This window comes from Corythoichthys intestinalis, chromosome 1 (genome assembly GCF_030265065.1).
Source record: "Corythoichthys intestinalis isolate RoL2023-P3 chromosome 1, ASM3026506v1, whole genome shotgun sequence".
Classification (NCBI taxonomy): Eukaryota; Metazoa; Chordata; class Actinopteri; order Syngnathiformes; family Syngnathidae; genus Corythoichthys; species Corythoichthys intestinalis.
This window is the reverse complement of record NC_080395.1, coordinates 10,659,444-10,673,004: the sequence shown is the minus strand read 5'-3', so window position 1 is coordinate 10,673,004 and position 13,561 is coordinate 10,659,444. Positions and strand designations below refer to the sequence as shown.

The following is a 13,561-nucleotide window of genomic DNA, read 5'->3' as shown; positions in this document are numbered from 1 at the left end:
TTAATTTAAATGGTTTCAGGGAAGACGTCTTTATTCGTGTTGTGCATTGTATTATTTTCCACTCTTGATATATAATAGAATTCCTTGACCTTTTTTGTTTTATTACTATTCCTACTACTTCCTCTTGTGAACCATTTTAGATCTCAGGGTTCCCAACCTATTCCACTAAGGCACACTGTGGGTGCAGGATTTCATTCTTACCAAACAAGATGACAACACTTTTTCCCCAATCTGGTGTTTTACAAGTGCAATCAGTTGATTGCAGTCAGGTGTGGCTTGTTTTAGCAGAAGCCTCATTGGTTCAACTGTCTCTGCTGGATCGGCTGGAACAAAAACCAGGACCCACAGTGTGCCTTGAGGACTGGGTTGAAAACCCCTGCGCAGAGTGCCACTTGGGGACATACTGTAGCCAATGTGTAGTCTGTATTTTTCAGTAATTTAGTTTTTATTACCACTGTAATAATTTATCAATTCATATACAGCATAGAATTTAAAAAAAACACTTTTTATTTTCAGAAAATATTGAAACAGTTATGTATTTCATTTATTAAAGTCACGTGACAAAACCTGGACGGTTCCTTCAAACAGCGACCTCTCCTGGTCGTTCTCTTCGCCTCGATTTCAGTTTTTCCTTGCACGATTCATTTTGTTTCATATTTTTTCAATAATTCGGGCTCAAGGCAAGTCATTGACAGTTTTGACTCAGAATTGGATTTATTTAGTACATCTTGAATATTTTTGGAGTCGAGTGATTTGAAGTAGTTTTGGTTCCAAACGCTTCAAGCTTTTGAAGCGCCAGCGCCTGTACGATTTTACTTCCGGTTCACTTGACGTCACGTCCGTGACCGTGTAGCCTCGCTAACTTGCACCTCTTTCGTGTTCCCTTCTCTAAACATAACGAGCTCATTCAACGCATTTTCATCTGGTAAGTACCCAAATAAGAATTTAATGGACTAAATGGACTCTTAAGGCTTAGTGGAAGTTGTTTGGCTTCATGTAATAGCTTCCCAGGCTTGCAAAACAATTTTTGTTTTGTTTTAGCTTAGCTCGCTAGCCAAGACACCTGTCCGCATTTCGATTGCTTTGTCTTTACGCCACTTCTGATTTGTAGATTTTGTTTTCAGGGGGGCTCGCTCGGTTAACATTAGAGTGATTTTATATAATTGTATAAGACGCTTCTCGACTTGTCTTAAAGATGCTACAAAATAGTGCTGACTTAAGTTAACTGTGGCTTTTTCGCACGCTTGAAATCTTACTTTTGAACACAGGAAACTGTGAGATTCTCGTGGCGTTGCCCCACAACAACGACTGTTCTTTATTAGGTTCGAGCGTATGACGTGGCACTCGCGAGGTTTCCGCCGCTATCGCCATTTTGGAAGCGGGAAGTTCGGTGTCAGAACCCCGGGAAACATAAACAGTGAGGCATTTCAACACGGGTCGCTCCTTAGAAATGGTTGGAAATTATTGAGCGGTAAAGAATTGCAACAACCGATCGAATAGAAAGGAGAATGTACAGCTCGACGGAACCCCATTGTGTTTCTTCCAGATCCCTACATGGAGAAAAGGCGAGGCAAAGGTCATATCTGAATTTACCAAACGTCGAAGAATGGCATGGGTGGCCTCGATCAGAAGGAAGGGCATAACGTTTGATTCTCCAGTTACACACTGAGTTTGCTCTATGCACTTCCACTAGGGGTGGGCGATATGGTCTTAAATACGCATCACGATAAATGGAGCAGATTTACCTCGATAACGATAAATGACGACAAAGTCGCCCAAGCGGACTGTTGTATAATTTGAAAATCTGAATCAATGCATGAAATACAGATTAACAGTTTCTTGTTGATTTAGTTACCAGCATTCATTTTGATATATTTAACAATTGTACATGCAGTCTAGACATTAGGTTTATAAAAATGTATTGTAAACAATAAGAATTCAAGTATGAGCATTTATAACAGCGTGTATGGCTTGAACAATCTACATTTTCAAAATCAATATGCCTGTGCAAACATGTCATTGTAACACAAATGACTTGCAGCTTGAACAGTACACTTCAAAAAGACAATTTATTGTTAATGGCTGCTGTGACATAATTATTCAATACAAGTGTTTACTTTATGGTTTCAGCCCCCCCCAAGTGCATTTTTTAATAAATGCAGGCATACATGAACCCCCAAACAGACAGACAGACACACATTAAAGCTATATTGATCTTCTGCAAATGAAACACTTAAGATTTTATGATAGCAATAATGACACAGAATTAAGCACATACAGAAAAATAGCTGGGGCCATTTCTCGGTCATATTACAAGTTTCACTGTTGGATTGTGCTTAATGCTGAATGCTTTACCATCACAAAAGCTATCAGAGAAATCGCACACAGTCAGATACAAAATAACGCGACATAGTAATTGCTAGATGCAGTCCGTGCACAATCCACTGATTAAGTTCAGCCGTTTTGACAAGGTTAGAGCCGCTATCCGACTCCATCACGTTCATTTGTAGCGTTAGCCGCTAGCGTTAGGCGCTAGCGTTAGCCTGTGGCCTGGCTACCAGTAGAAAGCAATGAAAGCACCATCTCCGGAAATCGTGAGAACAAGGGGAGTACAGCGGGTGAAAGCCCGTCTGGATGCCACCAAGAGTCTATTAAATGTCGGGTGAAAGTTTGGCGAATCTCCCTTAAGCCACACTCCATCACGTTTTGCTTGTAGCATTAGCTGCTAGCGTTAGCTTGCCGGGCTTCTGTTTGATTGGCTTCCTGATGATCACGTGACTCCCTACGTGAGTACATTCACTGCTTTCTTAAAGGGGAATGAACATAGGCGAACAACACAGAGTCAAAGCGGGATGAAAAGACTATTTTCTTGTTTTATTAATTTACCGAATTTACCGACATGGTCAAAATTACGTCGGTCATCGTGAAGAATTTCGGTGACGGTAAATTTTCGGTTTACCGCCCAGCTCTAACTTCCACTCCGGTAAGTTAATTTCGTTTGTTAACGCAAATTTCGGTAGCTTTATGCCCTAAATCGGCCTGTTGTTAGCTATAGCTACAGCTAAACAACTAGCATGCATACATGTCCATTGTCTTCATAAGACATAATTCCTGTCGTTGCTAAATGAAAAAGCTGTAATATGTTGACGTAAGAGAGTGGCAAAGAATTTGTACACAGGCTACATTTTCTGCAACAAAAAATTTGTACATCCGTGGTCACAGACTAATGTAAACACACATTGCCTACCTTTGCTAGAAAGATGATGTTGCCGTTTGCTATGGTACTAATTTGCAGGTCCTGCACCCATCCGCAGCAAAACTGTTCGTAGCTTTGTTGCGATTTGTAGTTTCGGAATTGCTGATGAGTGTAATAACTTAGACCAAACACTAAATACAGCATGATGTCCATTTCGCGTAGTGGTGGAAGCTTGTCGACATCTCTATTCCATTTGTGTTCGGCTTGCTTGTAAGGGTCAACGTTGTTCACATCCTTAAAATTGCTCACATTTCTGTCCTGCGCCGTGGTAACAAGTTTGTCTCTGTATCAAACTGGCAAGTTTTCCTTACTTTTTTCCATCTTTGGCACTTGTAGTTGAATTGTATTTGCTGTTAAGGTTAAATGTCCCGTGATGCAGACGTGCTTCCGAAATGGCTGCGTTGTCGCAAATCTCGCATGATCCCGTGCTGCTGTGACGTAAATGCTCGAGCCTAATTATGTCTGCCATTCATTCTCACAACCACACACTAGTGTTGTATCGGTCGCGAACGATTCGTTCTTTTTGAACGAATTGTTTGGGTGAACAAGACCGAACTGATCACCATCTGCACTGATTCGTTCTATGAAGTTGGGGCTGCGTTAGCTGCGTGGGAGGGCGTTGAGCAAGCAGCAGCGTCTTCTGACATTGCACACGACCAATCAGATGCCAGCCTCATCGCGGGCAGGGGAGGGAGCGGAAACAGAATCGGGGCATCTGTCACTCACTTCCACGTGTGGCCATTAGACCCTACTCACATGACGTCACAACCACGCCCCCGCGCCATATTGTCCGTCAACTCGTCGTTTTGACGCATTACCGCTACGTAAATTCCTCCTATTATGGCGTGTTTTTCTGCTCGTTAACATTAATGATCAAAATGGTGAAGGCGTGTGTGGCGGTCGGTTGCAATAACAGAGAAGATAGACGGAGAGACTTGAAGTTCTACCGTATTCCGAGAGACCAGGAGAGGAGAGCGAGATGGACTGCTGCATTTCGACGAGAAAACTGGGCTCTAAACGATAACCACAGATTATGTAGTAGTCATTTTATATCTGTTAAGATGCATTTAATTTATATTTAGAGGGTTTTGGGCTGACAACCACAATTAAGATCATTGCTAGGCTAATCGCCGACAACATACACTCAGACGTTGTGAATGAACTACCTGAAAATATATAATTATAAGGGGATAATACGACAGTTGTCATACAATGAATTTACAATTTCACTGTTGAGGTCAAAAGCCAAAAAATAAATTCAACTAGGGACAATCTGGAGTAGTGCTATCGCACTTCATATGTATTACATATTATATATGTATGTAGTGAGAGTGCTATCGCTAAACCATATAAACATTAAAAGCCCTAGCTCCATTGACAAATGACATGAAATACATTAGACTTGACAGTGGATGTTAGCAAGAACAAAAGATTTTGAATTGAAAATTTTGTAACTCACCTTCCCGAGCACAAGATTCCTGCCGAATTTTCGTATACGAGGACCTGTTTCACCCAACCAGCAACGTAGCATTTATAAGCCTCCAAGCTCTTAAAGTTTTTCAAACTTTCGTGAGAATAGGCTGATTTTGTGTGGACAAGATAGTTGTAAATATCAGGGTAGCAGATGTCAGGCAGAGACGGCGAAGACCGCGGGTCGAAAAACATTGATTTAGGCATCAAATATGGATCTGGCGAATGGATAAACTGAAGCTTGTCCACATAACGCCTTTTATGCAACGCATCCAATGAGTTACCAGCGTCAGATAACACCGGGGCTTCCATGAATTGCTCTATAAATTGCACGACTAATTGGGTGGGGTCCGTGGCCCTGGGTTGGCGCCCGCGCGGTTTCTCCGCCCGTCTGCGTGGCTGTCGCGCGCCCGGTTGGGCTTGCGTGCTGCTGGATGTGGTAGGGCATGCTCGGGTTGGGGGTTCCGGTGCCGGGATTGGCGATGCGGCGGCGTAGGGTTGGTCGGCAACAGGCTTACACTCATAAGAGATTCACACGATTACTGGGTTCTAGATCACAGAACTGATTTGTGTACACTCTACCCCTTTCAATCACTTAGCTTATAGTCTTATAGACACCCCCACCCCCATTCTCCTCTTTCACTGGCCAATAGGCCCCCACATGGTGTAAACCGGAAATACATCTCGCTGACGATAGCACCAGCATATTAGTAACTAGTTTAGATGTTCAATGTATTTCTTGTTGTTGTTTGTGTATTAGGGGTGGGCGATATGGCCTTAAACATGTATCACGATAAATGGAGCAGATTTATCTCGATAACGATAAATGACGATAAAGTCGTCCAAGCGGACTGTTATATAATTTGAAAATCTGAATCAATGCATGAAATACAGATTAACAGTTTCTTGTTGATTTAGTTACCAGCATTCAATTTGATATATTTAACAAATGTACATGCAGTCTAGACATTAGGTTTATACAAATGAATTGTAAACAATAAGAATTCAAGTATGAGCATTTATAAAAGAGTGTATGGCTTGAACAATGTACATTGTCAAAATCGATATGCCTGTGCAAACATGTCATTGTAACACAAATGACTTGCAGCTCGAACAGTACACTTCAAAAAGACAATTTATTGTTAATGGCTGCTGTGACATAATTATTCAATACAAGTGTTTACTTTATGGTTTCAGGGTCCCCCCCCCCCCAGTGCATTTTTAAATAAATGCACACATACATGAACCCCCAAACAGACAGACAGACAGACAGACAGACAGACAGACACACATTAAAGCTATATTGATCTTCTGCAAATGAAACACTTAAGATTTTATGATAGCAATAATGACACAGAATTAAACACATACAGAAAAATAGCTGGGGCCATTTGTGCTTTATGCTGAATGCTTTACCATCACAAAAGCTATCAGAGAAATCACACACAGTCAGATACAAAATAACGCGACATAGTAATTGCTAGATGCAGTCCATGCCCAATCCACTCATTAAATTCAGCCGTTTCGACAAGGTTAGAGCCGCTATCCGACTCCATCACGTTCATTTGTAGCGTTAGCCGCTAGCGGCCGCTAGCGTTAGCGGCTAGCGTTAGCCTGTGGCCTGGCTACCGGTAGAAAGCATTGAAAGCACCATCTCCGGAAATTGTGAGAACAAGGGAGGACAGCTGGTGAAAGCCCGTCTGGATGCCACCAAGAGTCTATTAAATGTCGGGTGAAAGTTTGGCGAACCTCCCTTAAGCCACACTCCATCACGTTTTGCTTGTAGCATTAGCTGCTAGCGTTAGCTTACCGGGCTTCTGTTTGATTGGCTTCCTGATGATCACGTGACTCCCTACGTAAGTACATTCACTGCTTTCTTAAAGGGGAATGAGCATAGACGAACAACACAGAGTCAAAGCGGGATGAAAAGACTATTTTCTTGTTTTATTAATTTACCGAATTTACCGACATGGTCAAAATTACGTCGGTCATCGTGAAGAATTTCGGTGACGGTAAATTTTCGGTTTACCGCCCAGCTCTGTTGTGTATGTGTTTTTCTTTCTTCTCTTGTATTTCTTGTCTTCTGTCCCCCCATAATCTCTTCCTGTTCGCTGCTTTGTCATAATAAAAAGGTATTTTGAATGATCACAATGGGAGTATGTCAGACTCTCAATGTGAAACATTAAAACTGTTCAGAATCCGGGCACTTAGACTTTCATTCTCTGTGTCAAACAGCTGAACAGGACAGGTTTAAAAAAAATAAAAAATAAAAAAAATAAAATATTTGACATAGTTAACGCACTCGCACCGCTCAGACAGATTTAACTGACAGTACATTGAACTGCTTGTTAATTGTGTTTTATGGAGTTTTGCCGCCCTCTGCTGGCGCTTGGGTGTGATTGATTTTATAGGCTTCAGCACCCATCATTGTGTAAGTAATTATTGACATCAACAATGGCGGGCTACTAGTTTATTTTTTGATTAAAAATTTTACAAATTTTATTAAAACGAAAACATTAAGAGGGGTTTTGATATAAAATTTCTATAACTTGTATTATCATTTATCTTTTAAGAACTACAAGTCTTTCTATCCATGGATCTCTTTAACAGAATGTTAATAATGCCATCTTGTTGATTTATTGTTATCATAAACAAATAGTCCTTATGTACTGTATTTTGAATGTATATATCCATCTTGTGTCTTATCTTTCCCTTCCAACAATAATTTACAGAAAAATATGGCATATTTTATAGATGGTTTGAATTGCGATTAATTACGATTAATTAATTTTTAAGCTGTAATTAACTCGATTAAAATTTTTAATCGTTTGACAGCCCTAAATATTTGATTGATTGATTGATTGATTGATTTTATTTCGAGCAATAACAACAAAAAACAAAAAACAACAAGTATGGAAAAAATAAAATACAATAAAAAATTAAACAGTCATGATGAATGTAACAAAAATTATAACAATACATACACGTGTAGCTCGAAAAGGAGTGGGAAGAAGCCGAGCTTTAATATTTATTAATTTATTACTGTTATTTGCATCTTATTAGCTCAATAGCTTGTTGGCCATTTGACTTGGTGACCCCGAAATGGGTTAGATGAAAGATGGTTGCTGCCTAGTTGTCCTACACCTTTTTGTTTTCTAATACATCATTCCCAATATTTATTATTTATTATTGATTTATTACTGGTCTTAGCATTTTATTAGCTCAATAGCTTGTAGGCCACCTGACCTATTGACCCCCAATTATGTCAGATGATGGAAAATAAAAAGGTGTAGGACAACCAGGCAGCAAACATGTAATTCCTCTCTCCAAATATTTTTTATAGGGTTTGGACTTGTTTTGAAGCGACTGCAACTGCTCGTGTCGCGTTCAGAACTGATCGGATTTGTAGCCATCAGACGCCTTACTGTCCTCAACAATGGGTTGGAATAAAACACAGGTGGAGGATTGATGGTCGCCAAACATGGATAAAATGGAAAAGACACTTTGTTGTATCTGGATGCTTGACGAGTCTAATCAAATGATGTACAATAGACGTGCTGAGGTCCACATTGTCGCGGAAAGCACGGTGGCTGACGGCTAGAAATCCGAGCAGTTATTGAATGTGACACGAGCTATACCTTGCTCATCTACAAACAACAGCAAACTTCTGCCTCAGCCTTCCTTCCTACTGCAACGCCGCCTGACGTTAAACAAAAAAAAAAGCAATATTGGATCATTTCTAGCGGCACACCTGACGATCTCTCACTAGTGTGCTATGGCACACTGGTTGAAAAACCCTGAATGAAATTAATAATGAGAATAAATCACAGCAAACATCAGCAAATCACACGATTTTTTTTTCTTCCCACCCAGTGTCCCGCAGACATGACTGAAGATCATCGTCACCCTGAGAAACACAATCCTCTCCACTTTCAAATTAAACAGGAGCCGGAGATGTTTTACATCAAGCAGGAAGCAGAGCCAGTCACCCCTTACATTAAAGAAGAAGAACAGGAAGATGAAATCATTGCAGTGCCCGTCGGTGTGAAGAGCGAAGATGACGAAGGCCAAAGTGAAGAGCGCGGAGCAGCGACACCTTCGAGCGACAGCTCATTTCAACACCTAACAACAAAAGAAGAGGGACGATCGCAACCGGACGGCCTCCTAGCTCCGTTCTCGGACAGCGACGACGTAATGTCACACTCATCTGACACTGATACTAATGAGGAAGATGATGACTTAAACCAAAATGCTTTGAAATCCTTAAACAGGTCATCACTGAAAATAGACGCAAAAGAATGTGCGGGTGGAAAGCCATTTTTCTGCACACTTTGCGACAAAGGATTTTCTTGGAAGTCTGATTTAGAAAGGCATAGACGTACACACACTGGAGAAAAGCCTTTTGCCTGCACATATTGTGGTAAAAGATTCGCCCAGAAGGGAAGTTTAAAGGTGCATACAAGAAAACACACTGGAGAGAAGAAGCCTTTCACCTGCTCACTTTGTGATAAAAGATTTCATCACAAAAGTGATTTGGAGACACATAAGCGTTCACACACAGGAGAAAGGCCTTTTGCCTGCATTTGTTGTGCTCAGCGATTCATGCAGTTAAGAACTCTAAAGAAACACATGCGCACGCACACTGGAGAGAAGCCTTTCACCTGCTCACTTTGCAAGAAAAGATTTTCTCAGAAGGTACTGTTAGAAAGCCACACGCGTACACATACTGGAGAAAAGCCTTTTGTCTGCACACTTTGCGACAAAAGATTTTCTCAGAAGACTCATTTGACAACACACAAGCGTACACACACTGGAGAAAAGCCTTTCGCCTGCACACTTTGCGACAAAGGATTTTCTCAGAAGTCTAATGTTGTAGCGCATATGCGTACACACACTGGGGAAAAGCCTTTTGTTTGCACACTTTGCAACAAAAGATTTTCTCAGAAGTGTAGTTTAACAATACATAAGTGTACACCAGTGGTCTCCAAACTATTCCACATAGGGCCGCAGTTGGTGCAGGGTTTTGTTCCACCAAAACAAGACAGCACCTTTGCACCAATCTTATGTTTTACAAGTATAATCAGTTGATTGCAGTCAGGTGCTACTTGTTTTAGAAGAAACTTCATTTGTTAAATTGTGTGATTGATCAGTATGAACAAAAACCAGGACCCACAGCGGCCCTTGAGAATTGGTTTGGAGACCCCTAGTGTACACCGACTGGAAAAAGCCTTTTGTCTGCACATGTTGTGGTGTATATCGCTACTTGACGAGTCAAATCAAAAGATGTACCGAGGGTGACCCTCTGACGAAGGAGGAAGTGATCGCAGAAACATGTCAGGTAATAAGCCACCTACTATTGTCTGGGATAATAGAAAATTTTGACTAAGGTCCTGGTCTTTTTCACAACTATCCAATTATCTTTAATTTTTTTTTTTTGTGATTGAAGGAATTGAGTTTAGTTTAGGTGAGGTTACGTCATATCAAACTTGATCTTCTGTTGATATTATGACTTGTCTGCTATTTTGATATACTCACTACTAACTTAAAAAGATGTGTAAAGTCAAGCCTGGCTGGAACACTTTTGTAGCTGAATTTTATGTTGAAGCCTGTGAAGCTACCAAGTCTTGGGCTCTGGCTGGTAGACCCAGACAGGGCCCTATATTTAAATACAAGAAGCTCACAAATGCAAAATATAAGTATGCAATTCGGTACGTTAAAAAGAATGAGCAAAAATTGAGGGTTGACTCCATGGCCAAGAAGCTTTTACGTAAAAATTCTAAAGACTTTTGGAAGGTGAGGCTTGCTAATAATTGCAAGCCCTCCTTACCCTGTACGATAGAAAAGCGATGGATGATACTACACACAGAGCGTATTATTAACAAATGTTAAAGTTGTATAATCATATAGCGAGAATAAGGAACGTCACTGACAAGCGCAGGCCCCCGCGAGTGGATAGTGAGGGGTCTAGGATAGTGCGCCTACAGCTAACAAGACTCTTAACATTGCATACCGCTTCAACATATTCAATAGTATTTAGTTTTCATTCATTTTAAATTAATATTCTGTCCGAACAAGCTTAACAGAGAATCCACACCGTGCCATCACACATCAAGCAGATGAATATGTAACTTTTTCTCCGCAGTGACAAAAACAGCTAACTGTGGCCCCAGTAGTTAGGTAGCCTACCATATGTAGCATATGGAACAATGAAATTAACAGTTCACCTGCTGTGGCTTGAACGTAGTCTCACACTTTCCTCCTGGTGCGCATGGACTTGAATTGCGTGCCCGCTTGTGCAGTCCCTGTTTTTTCACCTCTTTTATCAACACCATCGTCGTTTTGGGGCTTTTTGAAGAAACTTCGGACACTCAGTTGCCTTGACATTTTTCAGAGTAAGGCTAACGACGTCATGCATCAAGAGAGACAATAGCTAATTAATAAGCTCACTCGCCACCCTGTGGTCTGGGGTGTGACTTGCAACCGGTCAAAATGACGGATGGATTTGTTTTTTCCGTCACCGTTTTAAAAAATCGGTCAACGACGGAAAATATTCGGTTAACGCGACCCCTGAATGGGAGTAATTTTAACAACTTTAATAGTTTATTCGCAAAATTAAATGAATTGAATGTAGTTTAAAGCTGCTGATACAGAATGGGGACTTGAGTATTTTATTTACTGTTTTAAAACGTTAACTTGATACTGAAATAGTCGTTTATTTAAACCTGAGAGGCTTTATGTACAATTTTTTTAACTAATGCACAAAACATTAAAAGCATCTAATAGCTTGGGGGATTTGTGGGATTTTCCACTGAGGATGTTGGTGTGTTTTGCTTTTTTAAGACAGTTTTCAATATTATTTGCACGTTTTGCTGACTGACTATGCCATTTCTGTTTGTTATTTATAATGTTTTGTGTTTGTCACTGAATAAACAGGTCGGTTTCTTGTGACCAACCGTTGTGTGTTATTCAAACTCACCTAATTCAGCTGGCTAGTTGTTATCAAGAGTACTAAAACCTTTTTCAACTTGAGTCTGACAACTAAGTAAGGAGGCTAAATAACTTTAAACTTTAACACATGCTCAGATAGGCCGGTATCGGCCAGTATCGATATCGGATCGGAAGTGCAAAACAATATTGGTATCGGATCGGAAGTGCAAAAACCTGGATCGGGAAATCCCTAATATTAATAAGCTCAATAGATAATCAGTTTGGTTTTAAATCTAAGCATGGCACAGATATGTGTATTTACGTTCTAAAAGATTTGGTTAATACATGTATAAGTAAAAACTCCTCTGTGCTAATGTGTTTCTTAGACGCTTCCTAGGCTTTTGACCGTGTGAACCATGGGAAGATGTTTAATAAATTAAGCCAAGCGGGTGTGTCTAATGATATTCTAAGAATTTTGTCATATTGGTAAACACACCAAACAATCCAGGTGAAGTGGGATGACTGTGTGTCTGCCCCCTTCCACGTTAACAATGGGGTTAGACAGGGAAGCATTTGATCTCCAATTTTATTCAATTTTTATATGAATGATTTGTCAAAGCAGTTAAGTAGATGTAAAACTGGCTGCATGGCTGGTGGGTTGGTGGTGAACCATCTTATGTATGCCGACGACTGTGTGCTTTTTAGTCCAAGTTCAGCTGGTCTCCAGCAGCTGCTCACTATGTGTGCCAAGTACGGGGAACTAGACGATATTAAATATAATGATGCTAAGAGTGTCGTCATGATTGTAAGGTCAGATGGGGATAAACGATTGGTCTTCCCTGACTTTAAGTTGGCTGGTCAAGTGTTAAAAGTCCTGCAGTCAGGTGAAATCGGCCATATGATCACCGACACGCTGACAGACAATGAGGACATATTTCGCCAATGCCATTCTCTATATGTCCAAGCTAATATCCTCTCCCGTAAATTTGGTCAGTGCTCTGATGAGGTCAAGGTGGTCCTTTTTAAGGCCTATTGTACACTGCGCATCTGTGGTCTAATTATAACAAAGCAAATTTCCAGAGATTACAAATGGCATATGACGATTCCCTGAGAATTTTGTTGAAAAGGCCCAGATAGACCAGTGCTTCAGAAATGTTGGTAGCAGCTCGGGTGGATACCCTCCAGTCTGTTTTAAGGGTATACATGTTTAAGTTTATCAGTCGTCTGAATGGTTCAAAAAATGTGAATGTGTTGGGCCTGACCAACATTTTGTACAGCTGTACACGCTACTTGTCACGGTTTTGGAGGCACTGGTATACGTTCCTTCTGAATGTGGGTCGCTAGGAGACCCAGTGCTGTGTTTTTGTTGTACTATTTCTTCATTCTTATTTTATTTTTATTGTTTTTTTCTTAATAGATTACTGTGTTGTGTTGTTGGACCTTGAGTCTGTTAATAAAAATCTATCTACTCAGATTTGGCTTTTGTCTCATCTGTTTGTTGTTTTCTGTAAACTCTTGTAAAGTAAACGTTAGTATCTTGAAAGGATATATGAAATAATATGTGTTACATAATATGTGTGCATGAAATATTGATACTATTTGCAGCTAAATTGAGGTCACTGAATGCATTGCAAGTGTCAGAATATAGTAATTGTCTGTAGTTCATACAGTTTAAATTAGGGGTGCCCAAGTCCGGTCCTCGAGAGCCCCTATCCAGTTTTTTTCCATGTTGTCTCCCTCCGTTAACACACCTGAATCGAATGATTAGCTCATCAGGAAGCTTTGCTGGAGCCTGATAACAATCTTGAGTATTTGATTTAGGTGTGTTGGAGGAGGGAGGCATGGAAAGCAAGCTGGATCGGGGCTCTCGAGGACTGAACTTGGGCACCCCTGGTTTAAATGGTCTCA

General features: G+C 40.6%; 1 protein-coding gene across 1 annotated transcript; it reads left to right on the top strand.

Annotated features, from left to right (window-relative positions):
* The first annotated feature begins 846 nt into the window (after positions 1-846).
* LOC130923269 (oocyte zinc finger protein XlCOF6.1-like) lies at positions 847-13,087 on the top strand. Its single transcript, XM_057848826.1, has 2 exons — positions 847-925; positions 8,600-13,087. Exon 2 carries the CDS (start codon positions 8,612-8,614, stop codon positions 9,812-9,814), a length of 1,203 nt encoding a protein of 400 aa, XP_057704809.1. The 5' UTR covers positions 847-925; positions 8,600-8,611; the 3' UTR covers positions 9,815-13,087.
* Positions 13,088-13,561: the final 474 nt, after the last annotated feature.

Bases quoted from the DNA above. Each gene is read 5' to 3' on its own strand.
- LOC130923269 (XM_057848826.1), top strand. From the start codon at position 8,612: ATGACTGAAGATCATCGTCACCCTGAGAAACACAATCCTCTCCACTTT.